The sequence below is a fragment of the Lactuca saligna genome, chromosome 9 (genome assembly GCF_052625555.1).
Source record: "Lactuca saligna cultivar CGN05327 chromosome 9, ASM5262555v1, whole genome shotgun sequence".
NCBI classification, from domain to species: domain Eukaryota; kingdom Viridiplantae; phylum Streptophyta; class Magnoliopsida; order Asterales; family Asteraceae; genus Lactuca; species Lactuca saligna.
In genome coordinates this window covers 18782832-18803285 of record NC_136425.1, presented here as the reverse complement: position 1 = coordinate 18803285, position 20454 = coordinate 18782832, and the positions used below count along the sequence as shown (strand labels likewise).

General features: G+C 39.2%; 1 protein-coding gene across 1 annotated transcript; it reads right to left on the bottom strand.

Annotated features, from left to right (window-relative positions):
• Positions 1-233: 233 nt before the first annotated feature.
• On the bottom strand, positions 234-2135 carry LOC145017504 (dof zinc finger protein DOF3.6-like). The gene is made up of 2 exons (XM_078975528.1): positions 1795-2135; positions 234-1570 (listed from the first exon to the last, which is right to left on the bottom strand). Exons 1-2 carry the CDS (start codon positions 1846-1848, stop codon positions 614-616), a joined length of 1011 nt encoding a protein of 336 aa, XP_078831654.1. The 5' UTR covers positions 1849-2135; the 3' UTR covers positions 234-613.
• Positions 2136-20454: the final 18319 nt, after the last annotated feature.

Sequence of the window (20454 nt, the reverse complement as noted above, 5' to 3'; positions counted from 1 at the left end):
CGACACTTCGCTAGCTAACATTAATTATTCCGTGATAGATTTCATCATTTTCTTACAAATCTTCCATATAATCAAAATATATTCCCAGATATATACTAATTAAGTGAATTTAGAGGCAGCAGCAAGGGTGTGATCATTCTTGATGCATATATATAAATGCTCGGAGCATATATAAAATGTACGTATATAAGATCTAGTAATTAATGCATGTATATGTCCATGGAAAAATCTGCTGATCAACATAACTAATATATAGCATAATCAACATAATAGTAGCACACAATTGTACACATTAATGGTGAAACACTCCCCAAGTACATGGAATTAATTACCTCTCATACACATTAATAGAATTAACCAACACCATACCAGATCACATTAAACTTAACATAATGTATACCTACCATTGATTCTCCTCCAGTTCTTCAGCGGCTAATTAATTAACGTTGAAATGTGGAATCTTAATTGATCAAGCATATATTACGTAGATTCAAGCTTCGAATTAGCTAGGGTTTGAAGTCCAAGTTAAATTACTTTATAACATGCAACGTTTAATTAACTGAATCATCCTCAATATGCAATTCGATCCCGTAATTACGTACCCCGCCCAAGATCATAGGAAATGTGTAGTGGGAGTAGTCGTGCTGACACCAGAAAACTCTGCCCAGGAATTTCCAGCCCATGATTGTTGGTTGGCGTTTTCCAACATACCCAGAAACTGTCTTGATAAATTTAAGCCTCGATTGTCTTCTACCTTCACTGGGGGATCAATCTGAGAAGTATCGATCCTGGAATTCTTTAAACTAATTATGTCTCCTCCAACCACTGAATTAGATGATTGTGCTTCGAGGACACCTTCGTTTTGATAGTTAAACAGATTAGAATTGTTGGTTACCTCAAATCCAGGCAAGAAAGGCACTCTCCAATTATTCTCGTTCCCTCCAATTGATAGAATGTTGTTGAAATGATTGCCACCTGAGCTACCAGTTCCTATTTGAAAATTTCCGATTTCAGTTGGAGGCTGAAATCCACCAATACTGGAGCTAAGGTTGCCACCAGCAGCTCCATATTGACTAAGAGAAGTCATGAAGGGCAAGTGAAGTGAAGGTGGATGATGGAGTTGACTAGTTGTCATATTCTCTGAGCTACTTCGTGGAGGGCTTACACTTAGGGATTTAGGCGCCCCGGCTGATTGGCTTGGAGATTTGGAGCTTCTGCTTTTGCTACTTCTTTTGTTTCTCCTACAGCCACCACCAACAGGAACATTTCTTAAAGCACCTCCTCTAGTCCAGTAACGCCTGCACGTCTTGCAAAAATGTCGAGGCTGAGTGAGGCTGTAGTTGTTGAAGTAGCAAAATTTGGTGTTGGTGGAATCACAACGCGGGCAGTTTAGACCTGGCTCTGGCAAGGGTAGCTTGGCTAACCTAGCTCGATCAACCATAGATCCTGGTCTGGTCAATCCTTCTCCACCACCACAAGGTTGTGAAGGCGGCGGTGGAGGTGGAAGATTAGGGTTTTCACTAACACCACCGCCGACACCTCCACTTCCATGATTGTTTGATTGCTGAAGCTGTGAATTAAAAAACCACCGAAAATAGAATGAAAACCAAACAAAGAAAGGATCATGGTATATTCAACAAGAGATTTGAAGAGGAATATGAATGAGCATATATCATCTTTTCCACATAAAGCACTCGCTTGAATTCCTTTTATTTTTGATTGGATGAATCGAAGAAGTAGTTAATATAAAAGAGATTGATCATGTATCAAAGGGAGAAGTCCGAAAGATCATACCTGATGATGCCAATTGTGGTGATCAAGATAGGGTGGAACAGATGAGAAAACCATGATTTAAATTTGAGCTCTCTTTTTCTCTTTTAGAAAGGTTTCAAGGGTTTTTTTGGAAATATATGGGGGTGGGGAATCAAAAACAAGAGAATAAAACACAGAGAAAAGAGAAATTAATGGGAAGAAGAGGAAGGATAAAAAGAAGAGGCTTTTGTTTTGCTTAAATTTCCTTTTATTTTATTCACAGTTTTGCATCTCTTTTTGTATTTATTATTATGATTAGGGTTTTTGGGAGTGAGTGGACGAAGTTTCTTAGCCTTTAAGCTTTCTCAGAGTGACACTCTGTGACACACTTAGTGCTCGGGTAAAAAAGAGACATCTGACCCCTCCATGCATATATACATATATACTATATATATACATGTGTATCTATATGTACATGCATAAAAAAGTTTGAGAGAGAGAGAGATGCATGTATACATGCATATATGCATCTAAAAGTGTGTGTATGTGTGAAATATCATTGTCTTCTATTCAATATAAGGGTGCATGATGGTGGGGATAAAGGTTCTTACGTAATTATAATATCATAAACCAGAAATATGGAGGAGTCCACTTCAGATTTTCATCAAGGCTAAGTAAACAAGTGTACAACTCCATAAAATGACGTTTAATTACTTAGTTTTTTTTTTTTTTTTTTTTTTTTTTTTTTTTTCTTCCTAAGTTATAATTCATGTATTAAACTAGCTCGTTAATTAGAGCTTAATAGCTTGCCATATAATTATTCTAGTTTTCATATAACTTATTAATTTTTATCTAAAATATAATGTATTATATTCTATAAAATTCAATTAATCATATTTTTAACAATTAAAAAGTTTCATTTTTCTTACAAAAAAAAAGATCAATGACATATTCATTGAATGTCGATATGACACCACATGATGCTCAGTGATCTCGACTTTCTACTTAAAGGTTAGCTTGTGATCTCAATTTTCCATATTATGCTTCAAAAAATTTTAAACAATTTGGACGTGTGTCTGGTTTCATCTCTTGCCATCATTAAAAGATAAAACTACAAACACCAAAATGACACCATGTAACAACAATGTTGCTATGCGTGAAATAATTACATCAATTTATTTATTTCATGTTCTTATCATAATATGATATTTGACTGCTTTTTCTTAATAGTAGTAGAAATAGGGCATAAGTTTTTTTTTTTTTTTTTTTTTTTTTTTTTTTTTTTTTTTTCAAATAAACATGGTCTAGCCATCTTTTACTTGTATAGAAACTTTTTCTTTCTTACCGACGATGATGACCAGGAAAACATGCATCAAGATAGCGAATTTAGCATCAATTACCATATAGATGACTCGAAAGATGGATTTTTTAGCTTAGAAAACTCCATAGAGGTGATGTTCCTTACCAACTTTTGTACGAAAATTAAAGTAAATTTTGGAGTTTTGTATTGGCTACGATGTGGCGGATGTGTCCCCACGATATGATATGGCAATATATTGGCCACGACATGGCGTCTATTTTTGGGCAAACCATAATTCCGTGCTTAATACCCTATTTAAGGGAAGTGATGGCTAGAGATTCCTCTACCCTCGCCCTCCATCACCTCCAAGAGCCTTGAAGAAACCCTAACTCTCTCTCTCTCTCTCTCTCTCTCTCTCTCTCTCTCTCTCTCTCTCTTTCTGTCTTTCTATCTCTTTGCCATATTTGAGCTTACCTTTGGTGTTGTAGTGCACTTTAAAGGAAGGATAAGAAGATTTAGTGCAAGGATTGAGCAAGAAACACCTCCCCATCCTTAAGATCGTTTTTGGACCATTTGTAAGGATTCACGCTTTCAGATTTATGGTTTATTCTCTTAGATCTAGGTTAGTTTAGCCCATTATATTCCATGGTTTTGATTAAAGTGACTATGTGGAATAAAGTTAGCACCTTTATGGCATTTCTGAGTCCCATGAGCATTATATTCCATGGATCTAAAAATTGGATGTGGTTTGTGAAGTTTCTATGAGTTTTTGGTCAAATATCCACCTTTTTGACCTAACTTGGGTAAAGGACACGCATGGGGCATGCATGTCTGTAAAGTTTGGATTTTTATGAGCCTTTGGTGTTCCTAAAAGTTTTCTGAAAAGTATAATTTTAGGGCTTAATGGATAAAGGTCTGAATCCATTAGGTTGTCCAAACCCGAAAACCACAACGTAGTGGGTTGGTTAGCATGACGTGGGGATTGAAAAATCCGCATCTATTTTTTCGGCTAGTCTCCACTACATGGTTAAGGATTGACCACGGCGTGGTGAACATCTAGAGTTAACTTTGAGTGGTGACTTTATGACTTGGTTGACTTTTGGTTAATTGGCTAGTTTTATAAAGTAGACTAAGAGTTTACGTTGTATGGTATATTTGGAGGTATATAGCACCCATTCATTAACTGTGAAAGCTGTTAACTGCTCACTACGCCTGCGAGATGAGTCTTTACATTATACTGTGTAAGCTCTTAGATTGTCTTTGTGACTCCTACATGAATAACTATGGTTAGATCATAACACCTGTATGAAAGACTATGGTTGGATCAAAGCACATGTATGAAAGATTGTGGTTGGATCAAAGTATTTATATGAAAGACTATGGTTTGATCATAGAACTTGTTTGTCTTTGTGACTTGCACGGAAGACCATGGTTGGATCATGACAGAAAAGTTATAGATGACATGTGATCTGGAAGTGATTGTAAGACTATGGTTGGATCATTGCGTTCACGTAGGATAGAAATACACCCATAGGGTTGGGCCACTGATGGAAAGGTTATAGATGATATGTGACATGTGATCTGGAAGTGATTGTGACTTGCACAGAAGACTACTAATATGTATGGTATGTGGTATTTTGGGGAACTCACAAAGCTTTGTGCTTATAGTTTTGTGGTTTAAATATTTTTTAGGTACTTCCAGTTCCAAATGGAAGGGATCGGCTTAACTGAACGACATCCCTTAATGGATTTTCCGCACTAAAAATTACCATTTTACTCTGATGTTTGATAGGTACATTTTACTATGATTAGTTTTGAACAAATCTTTGTATATATTTGATTGTTTGAGGGATTCAGGCACACTCTCGAGTGCGTATGAACTTAAACTGATGAATTAATATTTTTTAAAAGAAAGTAAATTTTCTACAAAGATTTTTTTTTACAAAGAAACAGGTTGATGCGTGAAATCAACCGAGCTCAAGTAAGTGATACCTTCAGGAATTGCATGATACAATTGTTTGATATGTGTGATGTCTTGTAGCCTAGGAGTGATTTGATGTTATGCATTACCTAGAGTCTATATTTTGAAAAGTTAATTACTAAGTGAATGTACAAAAATTATATAGGATTATGATCGTAGAGCCTTAGAATGATTGATTTAGCCTTATATCACAGAGATACAGGATAAAGGTCTATACCTCTTTACTGTAACATCCATAAAAATCATGCCAAATTTAAACTTTTTAAAACATTTCAAAACCATTAAACATTACAAAACTTGTTTTCAAAATAGTGTAATATCAGAGTATCCCAGAAACAAAGTGATAAATGTGAGGAGCTATACGATCTCGCCTTTGCCTTTCTGTGATCATTTGATGTACATGAAACAAAAAATGAAATTGTAAGCCTAAATCTTAGTGACTTCCCCCAAAATACTGATAGAAAGAAAATAGCACATATACAAATAACAACATGTAATGGGTCCAAAAGTTTATAGACTGGATTACCCCTAGGCCCACAGTGTGAGCCTGGCTTGCCTTCTGGGCCCACAGTTCACATTTGGCTTGCCACTGAGCCCATAATACGAGTCTAGTATGCTCTGTGTGGCTCTCAGATCCTATCTGGAATGCTCATGAGCCCACAGTACGATTCTGCCATGCCCTACGTGACCATCAGCTTGTATCTAGAATGCTCATGAGTCCTCAGTATGAGTCTAGCATGCGCCGCCCGACCCTCAGCTCATATCTGGAATATTCTAGGGTTTGTTGGATACTGCACTGAGCAGTACAACTTCAACCCATCCCACATAACATGTTGAAATATAACATAACTAATGCACATGTAGATAATCAGATAGTAACACAGGTAGTCCTACAGATCTACCAAACTACCATAGCAACTAGCATGCATAACTAACTCCTACTAAACATAATACCAACTACTAGGATATCATATCTAATGGGCGGACATTGGTGCCTTCGACCCCTTAGTATAATGAGGATAACTCACCTCACAACTGTCGAACTGAAGTGATAAGATCGAACTCTCGAATCACCGCGACAAAATCCACCACCTATATTTACTATAAAACCATTCCAAAAATTTCCAATTTACCAAAATTCCCCCAGAAGTCAACTAGTCCATCCTTGGTCAAAGTCAAAGTCAACGGTCAAGGTCAACAGTCCTTGTTGAACTAACTTGTCGAGTGCAACTCACTGACTCATCAAGTCCTTCCAGAACTCGAGAACTCGTGAAAACCCCCTAGTTGACTCGTTGAGTTTCTAGACAACTTGTCGAGTCCATGCGTGTTCCCTAGTCGAGAAAACCCTAACTGACTAGTTGAGTCGTCTTGCAAACTCGCTGAGTTCATGCATAACATTCAACGGCTAATCTTCATCGGACTCGTTGAGTTGCTCATGCAACTCGTCAAGTCCATTCATTCCTTTCTCCATTAACATGGTTTTAAGCCGTCCCAAAGCTCCATATTACAAATCTAAGATCCTAAGGCATATTTCCTATGTAAATTTGCAAACTTTACGTACATGCAAGGTGTTAATGCCAAAATCAAGCTAAAGAAGAAGCTTTAGGTGGGGAAAAGGCATTATCTTGATAAAGGCGGAAGCTTTATGATTATAAGGGCCAAGGTGAGCTTAGATCAGAAGTTGAAACTTCAGATCATGTTCCAACACCCGAAATTAAACACCAACATGCTAGAATGGCCCCAAAACTCAAATATAGAAAGATCTGGCTAGAAGGAGATCAACGGAATGACTTGTTACCCTCAAGTGATGATAAAGTGGAGTAGAACTTAGATCCACAACTGTTCCTTGCCTCAAACTTCTTGATCTTCAAGCTCCTTTCACCAAGATCCACCTTCCAAGCTTAAAAACACACAGATATGGAGACAAAACATGATTTAGGGTTTCTGAGCTCAAAGGGGGCTTTAAGGGAGGCTACTGACCCTTTAAATAGGGTGCAAACCCCAGAAAGTAGGGGTTCATCCTCCAGCTCCAACTCGTTGAGTCGTGACCTCCAACTCGCTGAGTTGGTCAGTTAAACATGCGGCCACATCCATTCTAAGTCGACGAGTCAGGGCATCTAAATCATCGAGTTGACCTTTAAAATGGAAATATAAAACTGAAAAGTTTATACATGAGACTCGGGGTGTTAAAATTCTCCCCCACTTGAACTAGAATTCATCATCGAAGTCAGCTACGGTGAACTACTCCGGATAATGCTCCCGCATCTCATCCTCCGGCTCCCAAGTCCACTCAGACCCTCTTCGGTGTTCCCATTGTACCTTTACTAAAGGCACCTCCTTGTTACGTTGGACCTTCACTTTCTTCTCCAGTATGGATACTAGTCTCTCTATGTAATTCAGGCACTTGTTGACCTGTATATCCTCCAAGGATACTACTAGCGCCTCATCTAATACACACTTTCGCAACTGTGACACATAGAAAGTGTTCTGGATCTGACTAAGCTCCTATGGTAGCTCCAATCTATATGCCACCTTGCCAACCCTGGCAATGATCCTAAACGGCCCCCTGTATCAGGGACCCAACTTGCTCATCTTCCTGAAGCAGATGACACCCTTCCAGGGAAAGACCTTCAAGACCACTATGTCACCGACCAGAAAATCCAGCTCAAAGTGGTGTTGGTTAGCGTAACTCTTTTTCCGACTCTGTACAGTCTGCAACCGCTGCCTGATCTGGTAAATCCTCTCGGTAGTCTGTAGGACCACCTTGATCCGAACCATCACCCTGTGGCCGACCTCCCCCGACAGACTGGGGTGAGGCATCACCATCCATACAACAGCTCATAAGGCAGAGCACCAATGCTAGAATGAAAGATGTTGTTGTAGGAGAACTCTGCAAGAGGTAGGTAGGAGTCCCAACTCCCACCAAAATCAATAATGTAGGCTCTCAACATATCCTCGAGAGTATGTATGGTCCACTCACTCTGGCCATCAGTCTGCGGATGGTAAGTTGTACTGAAGTGTAGATGAGTGCCTAGTTCCTCGTGGAACTTCTGCCAGAAACGGGAGGTGAACCGAACATCACGATCTGAAACATTAGAGATCGGTACCCCATGATGGGCAACGATCTCATGGATATATAAGTCGGCCAGCCTCTCGGATGATGAACTCTCCCGTATCGGTAATAAGTGGGTGCTCTTAGTCAGTCGATCCACGATGACCCAAATAGCGACAAAGCCCTTCACTGTCCTCGACAACTTGGTGATAAAATCGATCGTGATCTGTTCCCACTTCCACATGGGAATCTCCAAGGATTGTAGCTGACCGTGAGGCTTCTAATGCTTAACCTTGACCATCTAGCATGTCAAGAACCTCTCGAAAAACCATGCAATCTCGCTCTTCGTACATGGCCACCAGTAACTCAATCTTAAATCCTAGTACATCTTGGTGCCCACCCTAGTGAATAGACTTGCAAGACTTATGAGGTTCCTCCAATACGGTCTGTCTGACTCCACTAGTCATCGGAACCCAGACCCGACCATAGCGGGTCAATAGCCCGTGACTATCCTACACAAACTGAGTGCTCTCACCCTTAATCTTCTCAAGCTTCCAGTTCTATTGACGCATACTCTCAGCTTGAGCTTCTCTGATCAAACCCACAAGCGGAGAATCTACTGATATCCTCATATATATTTCCGGAGTGGAAGATCCAACTTACTTACGGCTTAGAGCGTCCACCACTATGTAGGGTTTACCTTGGTGGTAAATGATCTCACAGTCATACTCCTTGACTACATCCAGCCATCAGCGATGCCTCATGTTCAGGTTCGGCTGATCCATGATGTGTCTCAGGCTCTTATGATCCGTGTATATGGTACAACAAACCCCATAGACATAATGTCTCCAAATCTTGAGAGCGAGTACCACCGCTCCCAACTCTAGATCATGAGTATGGTATCTCGTCTCATGCAGATTCAGTTGTCGTGATGCGTAGGCTATCACCCGTCTTCTCTGCATGAGGACCACTCCTAGTCCCGTGATGGATGCATCACAGAACACTAAAAATCCTAAACTCCCTCCAAGAGAGTCAAGACTGGAGCCTCGTATAGTCATTATCCGAGGGTCTCAAACGCGCTCTGCTGCTCGGGGACCCATCGGAAACTCACCATTTTCCTCGTCAGATGAGTAAGGGGTATTGCAATCCTGAACAAATCATGTATGAATCTTATGTAGTACCTTTCCAATCCTAGGAAGCTGCTGATATCCGAAGGAGATTTCGGAATCTCCCACTGCATAACTGCCTCAATTTTGGTCAGATCGACCAAAATCCCCTCCTGGTTAACGAGGTGTCCAAGGTATTGAACCTCTCGTAACCAAAACTCACACTTCAAGAACTTGGCATAAACCCGTTCCCGCCTCAAAACTCCCAAAAACTCCCGAAAGTGATCCTCATGCTGCTCTCAGGTCTTAGAGTATACCAAGATATTGTCTATGAATACGATGACCTAGTGATCGAACATCGGTCTGCAGAACCGATTCATCAGGTCCATAAATACTGCAGGCACGTTGGTGAGCCCAAACAGCATCACTAGAAACTCGTAGTGTCCATAGTGAATTCAGAATGTGGTCTTCTCCACGTCTTCCTCCATAACCCTGACCTGACGGTACCTGGACCCGAGGTCTATCTTGGAGAACTAAGATTCCCCCTGAAACTGATCAAAAAGATCATCTATCCTCCGGAGTGGATAACGGTTCTTCACCGTTAACTTGTTCAGCTTCCGGTAATCAATGCACATCCGGTATGAACCATCCTTCTTCTTGACGAAGAGAATTGGTGCTCCCCATGGGGAACTACTTGGATGGATGAACTACTTGCCCAACAGTTCCTGCAGCTGTAATGACAGCTCCTGCATCTCGGGTGTTGCCAATCCGTATGATGCCTTGACGATAAGGACCGCACCGAGCACTAGGTTGATCCTAAACTTTACCTGCCTCTCTGGATGCACTTCGGGCAACTCCTCCGGAAATACGTCAGCAAACTCCATGGCCACTTGAACTTCTAAAACTGAAATATGATCCCTGCCTGCATATTAACCACATATGTTGGATAACCTGCACATCCATGCTGAATATACTGCCGAGCCCTGACAGATGAACAAAACCTAGATCCCAATCTGGTACCCTCGCCATAGACAATCAACTCTCCCCCACTTGGGGTTCGAACCACTACCCGCTGACCCTTGTAGTCGATCACGGCACCAAAATGACTAAGCCAGTCCATACCACAATCACACCCCCCCCCCCCATGGAAATCAAAATCAAGTCGACCAGGAAAGACAACCCGAAGATCTCCAACTCACATCCCCGATAAACTTAAGAAGCAGATACCTCGTGTTCGTTGGTGATAGAGACTCGCAACGGACACTCTATCTCTCATACTGGCAAACTGAACTCCCTACAAAATGTATGGGAGACAAATAACCGACTCGCCCCCGAGTCAAATAAGACTAATGCAGGCAAGGAGTTCACTAAAAATGTACCTAATTACAGATACAAACAGTTAAGCATAAAACATATATAATCAGTAAGATAAGGGATAAAAACATACCAGCAACCACATATGGTGCTGCCCTGGACTTCTCTGCTATGAGCTGGAAGGTGCATCCCTGAGCCCTCGTGGGCTCTGCTCTACCCGATCTCCCATCTGTAATCCGATGGGAGCCTACGCTGGCTTGGTGGCGAGTAACGGACAGTTGGCCTTCAAGTGGTCAACCTGATCACAGTGGTAACATAGCCTCATACTCGGAACTGAGGCGGACTGGCAACAATCCTTCGCATAATGCCCCTCCTTCCACACGTGTGGCACCCACTACCTTCTCGACAAACCCCATAATGACCCTTTCTGCACTTTCCACATGTGCGGCCCTGGTGACCCCCGGTCCTAGAATCAACGAGTGTCGGTTGTGACTGTGTCGGGGCCTGTTGCAGCTCCCTCGACTGCAACTCAATCTCCAACTCACGTCGCCTAGTGGCCTCCTATAAATCTAGTAAGGTATCACACCGCTGGGTAGAAACAAACTGACGGATGTCAGTCTTGAGCATGCTCAGATAACGAGTCATCTGAGCCTGCTCAGAGGCAAACTCCGGGAAGAACATCGACCTCTCTATGATCATGCGGGTGATCTCCATCACCGACTCACCATCATGTGTCAATTCCAAACACTCATGAGCTAATTGTTCCCGCTCAACCCATGGAATGTAATGAGCACGTAACATATCCCTGAACTGCTCCCAAGTAACTGTAGCTCTTTGATCATCAGTGTACGACCCAGTCGTTAACCTCCACCAATCCTTTGCCCCGGACCTCAGCAGGTTCAGGGCACATCTGACCTCCAAGTTTGTAGGACATGAACATGTAAAGAAACACCTCTCCATGTCAGAAACCCACCTCATGGATTTGATGGGGTCCTGAGTCCCATGAAAAGTAAGGGGCTTTATGTTATCAAAGTCCATGTACTGAAACACCTGACTGGCTCCTCCCCCTACCGCCGTTACAGCAGATACAACTGTTGCGGCAGTCGTTTCTGCAAGGGCTACGTAGCGCTCGTTTAAATACTTGACCATGACGGTCTTAATAGACCCAAACATCTTCTGCAGTTGTGCCCGGAACAAAGTGGCAACCTCATCGTGCAAGATCTCTCAAATCCAAGCATGTAGCTCATCTTTCCCCATCTGACCCAGAACCTTGAGCACTGTCGGCCCTCTTGACCATCATCTCCTGATCCAGATCTAGCCACATAGCGCCTCGTAACCACCATTCTGAAAACATACCAGGAAGATATTGGATAATCCACATAAATAATAGGGAAACAACTCCCAACTAAACCCTAGGGGTCGTGACATCCTTGCTACACATATGGGTCATGTTCTTTTAGTAGTACGGGCCCATACTTCCTTCCACACCTACCCATATTTGTCTCAACTATCATCACAACACCCTAACAATATACATATGCATGGTGGTCGCTCAATCCTCACTCCTAGAGGAAATATAACTATCTCATAACTGACCTACCAGCCCCACACAACCCACCGATGAAACTTCCACCAACCCTGCAACACTCATGTATGCTAGCCATACATAGCGCTGGACCCTATAAAATTTTGAATACTTGATCCTACCCTAATCCCTTCATCAAACAAGAACAGAAAATAAGGCTATACCAAAAATTCTCAGGCTATAAGATCTTAATTATGTACAGCCATGATGCATACACTAATCAACTACAGTAATGATGTCAATTTCATATAAGGAAAACTCTAGGCTATCAAGCATCATATAATCAGGCAATTCTATCATGCAATTCCTAAAGATCCCTAGCCTAGTAATAGCATGTTGTTCTAACATATCATAATATCAAATATTTCTATGGTATTTTGGGGTATACTTACTGGCTTCGACTGATCGTACCCTTTGCATCCTCCTTTGATATTTTGAAAACCTTTTTTGAAAAAAAAAATCATGTTGAAAAATCCTTTCCTTGATTTGGGATTGGATTCACAAGAGTGTTCGTACAATTCACTCAGACCAAGGCTCTGAAACCAACTTGTAACATCTATAAAAATCATGCCAAATTAAAATTTTTTAAAACATTTCAAAACCATTAAACATTACAAAACTTGTTTTCAAAATAGTATAATATCAGAGTATCCAAGAAACAAAGTCATAAATGTGATGAGCTGTACGATCACGCCTTTACCTTCCCACGATCTTATGATGTACCTGAAACAAAAAATGAAACTGTAAGCCTAAATCTTCGTGAGCTCCCCCAAAATACCGATACAAAGCAAATAGCACATATACAAATAAAAACATGTAATGGGTCCGCAGCTTTACATAATGGATTACCTCTGGCCCACAGTGTGGGTCTGGCTTGCCTTCTGAGCCCACAGTTCACATCTAGCTTGCCACTAAGCCCACAGTACAAGTATGGTATGCACTTCCCGACCCTCAACTCGTATCTAGAATGCTCCTAAGCCCACAGTACGAGTCTGGCAAGCCCTGCCTGGCTCTCTGCTCATATCTGAAATGCTCATGAGTCCTCAGTATGAGTCTGGCATGCCCCGCCCAGCCCTCAACTCATATCTGGAATACTCTAGGGTTTTTTGGCTACCGCACAGAGCAGTACAACCTCAACCCATCCCACATAACATGTCGACATATAACATAACTAATGAACTTACAGATAATCATATAATAATACGAGTAGTCCTATAGATCTACCAAACTGGCATAGCAACTAGCATACATAACTAACTCATACTCAACATAATACCAACTGCTAGGATATCATATCTAATGGGCCAACATTGGTGCCTTCGACCCCTTAGTATAGTGAGGATAACTCACCTCACAATTATCGAACTGAAGTGATAAGCTCAAACTCTCGAATCACCGTCACAAACTCCATTGCCTATATTTACCATAAAACCATTCCATAAATTTCCAATTTACCAAAATACCCCCAGAAGTCAACTAGTCCATCCTTGGTCAAAGTCAAAGTCAACGGTCAAGGTCAACAATCCATGTTGACCCAACTCGTTGAGTGCAGCTCACTGATTCGTCGAGTCCCACAAGAACTCGAGAACTCGTGAAAACCCCCTAGTTGAGTCGTTGAGTTTCCAGACAACTTGTCGAGTCCATGTGTGTTCACTAGTCGAGAAAACCCTAACTGACTCGTCGGGTCGTCTTACAAACTCACTGAGTTCATGCAGAACCTTCAACGGCTAATCTTGATCGGAGTCGCCGAGTTAGGCATGCAACTCATCGATTCCCTTCAGTCCTTTCTCCATTTAGATGATTTTAAGCCACCCCAAAGCTCCATATTACAAATCTAAGCTCCTAAGGTATACTTCCTATGTAAAGTTTCAAACTTTACGTACATGCAAGGTGTTAAGGCCAAAATCAAGCTAAAGAAGAAGTTCTAGGTAGGGAAAAAGCATTATCTTGCTAAAGGATAAAGCTTTGTGATTATAAGGGCCAAGATGAGCCTTAATCTGAAGTTGCAACTATAGATCATGGTCCAACACCCGCAACGAAACACCAACATTCTAAATGGCCCAAAACTCAAATATACAAAGATCTAGCTAGAAGGAGATCAAGGCAACGACTTGTTACCTTCAAGTTATGCTAAAATGGAGTAGAACTCAGATCCACAACTGTTCCTTGCCTCAAGCTTCTTGATCTTCAAGCTCCTTTCACCAAGATCCACCTTCCAAGCTTAAAAACACACAAATATGGAGACAAAACACGATTTAGGGTTTCTAAGCTCAAAGGGGACTGTAAGGGATGCTAATGACCCTTGAAATAGGGTGCGAAACCCCATAAATTAGGGTTTCATACTCCATCTCCAACTCATCGACTCGTGTTCTGAAACTCGCCGAGTTGGTCACTTAAACACGCAGCCAAATCCGTTCCTACTCGATGAGTCAGGGATTCCAACTCGTTGAGTCGACCTTTAAAATGGAAATATAAAACAAAAAAGTTTATACTTGAGAGTCGGGTGTTACATTTATACAATGTACTTTGGTCATAAAGGGGGTTTTGTTTGAAAAGTAAAATAATTAAATAACAATCAACTTTAAAAGCATGTGCAAAATGAAATAAACTTATAAACAATTTGATTGAATGGGTCTAGTTCTAGTTCTCAATATTGTTGTTTAACTTGATTATGACTTGATGTAATTATTGATTTCTATTCTAAGTTGGTACTAAATGTTATTAATAGAATCTAATACCTCTCGCTTGCCAAATTATCTAACCAAAACTCGCTCTTTGACTTGACCAAGCTTATTAATTCAACCTAAACATATTCTTAGATTGTATTGAAAAACCGCGTTAACTTTTGTAGAAGCTTCCCAATAATGTTCATTTCTTCTCATATGCTCGGAAGTGTGACAACATTTGATATATGTTTTACAATAAGAAAACTTATTGTTTGTAACCAATTATTAACTTAATAGAATGATTAGGTTCCTTAAAAGTTAATTAACTACATAAAAATTCAATTCATGAAAGTATCCAATCAAACACAAATCAAATTCAAGGATTCTGGTTTAAACAAAAATATAATCACTAGAATAGAATCACAAATAAAACGTCAAATCATATGCTTTAAGTCAAGCAATCAACATGTTTTGAACAAGAACTAGAAATTAGGGTTTCTTAGTTGCATATGGCTAAGAAAAAATCAATCAAAAAGAAAGATGAAATTGGAAATGTTTAATGCATACAAAAGGAAATCAAAAGTGTTTGCAATGATTAGAAATCTTCAAAAGCTCACAAATTCTCCAAAAATCGCCAGAAGTTCTAAAAAAATCGTCCTTTTTGTGAAAAATGGTGACCTCCCTTGTTTTATTAAGTGCTCATGTGTTTTTGGCATGGCTATGTTTCTTCACCATGTGTTTTTAGAATGGCCCCATACTTTTTGCTAAAATTCCAGTAAGTCTTTACTGTTAGCTCCTTCTTCAGTATAGCTTCACCACAAGTCATGTTGCTCAACTATAAGATGATAAAGGACAAAAACGACCTGTATCGTTGTGACATGAACCGTGTTTCAAATGTAGTCCTTTGCTATGATGATACTGCAACAAGGACTCGGGTTATGTCTTCATGTTTTCTTCCATGACATGACCGGTCCATCATCTCTTCATCAACCAAAGCTCCATGCTCAATGCTCGAAGTTCCATGATTCAAGCTTCAAGCTCTATAATGCCTGAAAAATAAATCAAAAATAGTTAAGTACCAAACATTCTTAATGAAATATGCAATTGCCCAAATAATTAACTAAATGCAAGATGTAACGCCCGCATATTCAGGCTAATCAATTTAGAGATAATAACCATTAACAATGAATTTTGGATAGAAGATTATTTAGTATAAATAATCTTAACCAAAGTATAGTATATATCACAAGGATTCTGCACATATAAAGAATGCTGAAATCCGAGTTATAACGACGAATTTATGACTCGTCGAAGTGTTGTGAGAAAACCGGCACGACTTCACGTATCATAAAAAATTAAGTTTTGAAAAACAGTACTTTTTAGCTTTAGTAATATAAAATAAATTCATAGTATATGTAAAACCGAGAGCGTGCATACAGAGAACGTCCAAATTTAACTTCATGTGAGGAAGTTATGAATTTTCTAAGATTTTGCACAACAGTATATCGCCCATAAATCGAATTTTAGATTGGTAGATTTTTAGCCGATACGACCTAAACGAGAATCAAAGATCTCGTTAATAGGAGCTCAACGATATAAAGACAGTCAAAAACAGATGTCGGATAACAAAGTTATAAATTTTTAATGAACATTAATTGTCTAAGCCTGTTAAAATATAACATTAAAAATAAAGTCAAAATTAGCCAATTGAGTCTAAATAAAAGCTATAGATCCCGCCGATACCTACACGTGGATATAAAGAACATCGATAATAGAGCTCGTACGCGAAACATACGGATTTTAGAAGATAATTAATTTTAGGCTAAATTTGTGAGTGGCACATGGCGCGATCTGGGCCGCACCTTCTTCCCCATGACTTGGAACGAGATGGAGACACGTTGAATGTGAACGCCCAACATTCAGCTCTTGAACGCTCTGTATTCGGCCTTCAGATAGTCTATAAATGGAAGGCGCAAATCACTCCATTCTTCACATCTTTCTCACTCATTCTCGAATTGGGTATACCAAAGGAAGGGTACTATAATTAACTCGTTGATTTCAGATAGGAAAAGATGAAAATTGTAGATGAATTTTCCTAAGAAGAGTACTGAACAAAAGTTGTTTTGTTTATCCACAATTGGAAAAAGATCGATTGAGTCCATTGAAATGAAATGTGTTTTTGCTTTTAGTTTGATATTCTACTTTAAACACCCCAAACCCTCTAAGCCTTTCCCTACCACCTCCTAGGTGTTAGTAGCAAGTCCTGGAGTGCCAGAAGTCCCCAAGAAGAAGAGCATTTGGCTTAGAAGTTCTGCACATGCATCGCCCGGTTTCTCGCTAAACTCCCTTGTAAGTGGGTTATGCTTACCATATTTTAAGTATAACTTATGTTTAAGTTCATTATCGTTATTATGAACCTATAAACAAGAGTTATCAGTGATTCCAAGCTCTTATACTACTTGATCTACTTAGGGGGGGTGTGATATCTAGGCTATGATTTATTGAGGTGTTTAAACTGAGATTTCCAAAAAGTATAATTCTAATACCAAACAGACCCTACCACGAATATGATCCTACCTGGTTGTTATTTAATTGATAGATCTTGAAGTATACTTTAAGTTCATGATGAATCTAGACTAATTATTAGTCGTAATAAATATTAGACTAAAACTTAGCGATAATAAAGCTAGGTAACATCAAAAGAAAAGACAGTTGTTAGAAGCAAAGCGGGACCCAAATTTCAAGACGTCACTTTAACAAGTGATTGCATAGTCCCTTTCATAAACATGATTTTAATACAAGTATTAATAAAGGTATTAAAATACATGTTGAAAGTTTATATGTGAGTTATAGGCTTGTTATCTGGAAATATGTGTTATATGTATATTTGATGATATACGCTATGCAAACCAGACATGGTTCTATATGTGTTAAGATGTATTTACATGATAATAATAATAATAATAATAATAATAATAATAATAATAATAATAATAGAAGTATTACAAATGAGAAGATAAATGTATGCTAATACTTAATACTCTACATAAAATATTACACTAAATTAGGATAGTGTTTCCAAAACAGAATTAGTACTGAAAGTTGATTATAAGCATTGTAGGCTTTTCTAGTGATGAAGTAAGACTTAAAAGAGATGCTTAGTTTAGTTAAGTTTGGATATTAGGTAGTATCTTATTAAGGGTACGTGTGTAATCAGAATAGAGAGTAGAAACTCGATTCAAGGAGATTGATGATCGATGGAGTATCTCCTACGTACAAAAGTACTTTCTATGTACCAAGTCTTCTTCAAATCTTTGTATCTTAGGTGTTGATTGTGTCGAGGTAATATTATTTTATGGGGTACGAGTCCTACTCATACCAGGGTACTATAATGTGCCAAAAGTATAATCATGTACGAAGTCCTGTTTTTGACACTATTTTGTGTCGGGGTACGAGAATGTATAGGAGTACTTTATTAGTATTTCCCCATACTTTTTATTTTGATGAGCTTTGTGTGTCTGCGTTTCCTTGCACAAAGTAATTGAGGGAACTTTGTAGTCTGCGGAATAGAGTGTGTTAGTAATAGACCACTACTAGGTATGTCTGATGTTATATTGCCGGATAGGGTGAGTATGGGGGTAAAATACCTCATAGTGTCAGACGACTGCTAGACACATTTATCTAGATAACCTCCCTAACTTAATTTTCTTGTTGTTTTTACGAACGAAGGTTTATGCTGAAACTTATTCCATTCCCCTCATTTGTTGTATTTATTGATGCACGTTTGCTGCCAGGGAATTTCCGAAGCAGCTTTGTCAGTTTTTTGTTCATATTGATCCATTAGGCTAGATCTTGTAAAATCGTTGTGTAGGATCTGTAAGTGGGAATCGATGGGATGGAATAACTGTTTTAGAGATATGATATATATCTGTGTTAATGATAATAGTTGGATTTTCTGGTTTGAGATATACATTATTATCACATTGTAGGATTGAAATCCCAATGTACTCACCAGGTTTTCCAACCTAAGCCACTCAGTTTATTGAATCACAGGTGCCTATATAAAAGATACATTCTGCTAAGATATTAAAGGAGTATTAGGCCACTAGTTTAATTATTGTAAGCCTTGTAATACTTTGTTATGCTTATGTATATGTATTGAAGATAACATCTGAATGTTTTAATATAAATAAAAATACATTGTTTGGAAATGCTTTGATAATACATTTATCATATTTTTGGGAACAAATTCCGCAACCTTATTCTTCAAAAAAGATACTCTGATTTTTAAATAAGCATAAACAAATCAGTCTTTTTTGGCCGTAAAAATGGAAATGCCACACTTGGTATCAGAGCATTAGTTTAAGCGAACTAGGAATTTTAGAAAATCTCTAGACTTAAACTTACAATGTTAAGCGATGATTTTGAGATGAGTGTCTGCTATATTTAGGATGTATGCCTGAATTGACACGAGCACTAGCTTATTTAGGGGAGATGCCTAAATTACTTTTATGTGCTAAATGATTTATGCTATAATATGCCTTATATGCTTTATGATGTTATCGTTTGATCGGATCTATGGTCTATTGCTGACCGGATTTGGAAATTTTATGTGTTCAAATTTCTAAACATTTAATTATGATATTAGAACTGGCATATAACTTTTTAGAGTGATAAGGAGATTTATAAGTCTATCGTAAATAAAGCCCCTATCTTAATTCTCATCGTTGTACACTGAACATCTGCTAGAGTGTATAGATCGAAATGGTGAGAACTCGCAGTAGATTAGGAAATGCTAATGGAAACCTACAGCCTAAACCACGAGTGATTGAGTGTACACAAGAGGTAGCAGCTGCACCCGATCTAATCACGATGGTAGGAATCCAAGCAATGATTCGGGCTATGATGGCTGAACAAAGGGAGGAGATGAGAGAATTTTTGCTTAATAGGGATGAACCTACTGTACCTATTATACAACTTGAACTGAACATTGAACAGTCAGAAAAAGGAAATTATAGTAGAAGCCGAACCACAAGTGGTTTCGAGAAATAAACGGGATGACGGAATTGAAAGGAACAGATGCCAATATAAAGAGTTTATGACTTGCAAAACATCAAATTTTACTGGGAAAGAAGATCCAATCAGATTTATGGATTGGATCTCTAAGATGGAGCTGGTTTTCATAACATGTGATTGCAAGGGCAAGCTACAAACTACTTATGTTGTGCATCAGTTTGGGGTAAGGTTGTTCATTGGTGGAACACTTTGGGAAAGATCATAAGCCCCAATGATCCACTATAACGAACATGGGCATAATTCTTGGTACACTTTAAATGCAAGTTCTGCTCAGCCCAAAACATGTCCATTGATGAGTATACCAATGCCTTCATAGACAAGATGGAGTTTGCTTTGCGTATCGTCCCTGACGAGCTAGCAAAAATCAATAAGTATACAAAGGGATTACCATGGGAGTACAATGTGCCAGTAAGCCAGGCACCTACTCTTGAGGCCGCCATTTTGGCTACTAAGTCTATTGAAGAAATGATCAAAGGCAGAACCGCCAATAAGGTAGAAGTTGCAGAGAAGAGGAAGTTTGAGGGATCTTCAAGATCCAAAAATAAAAATAGGTTCTCGAAGTCTGAACCCAACAACAAGAGGTATAGGGATAGCAATGAAGAAAAGTGGTGTGACAAGTGTT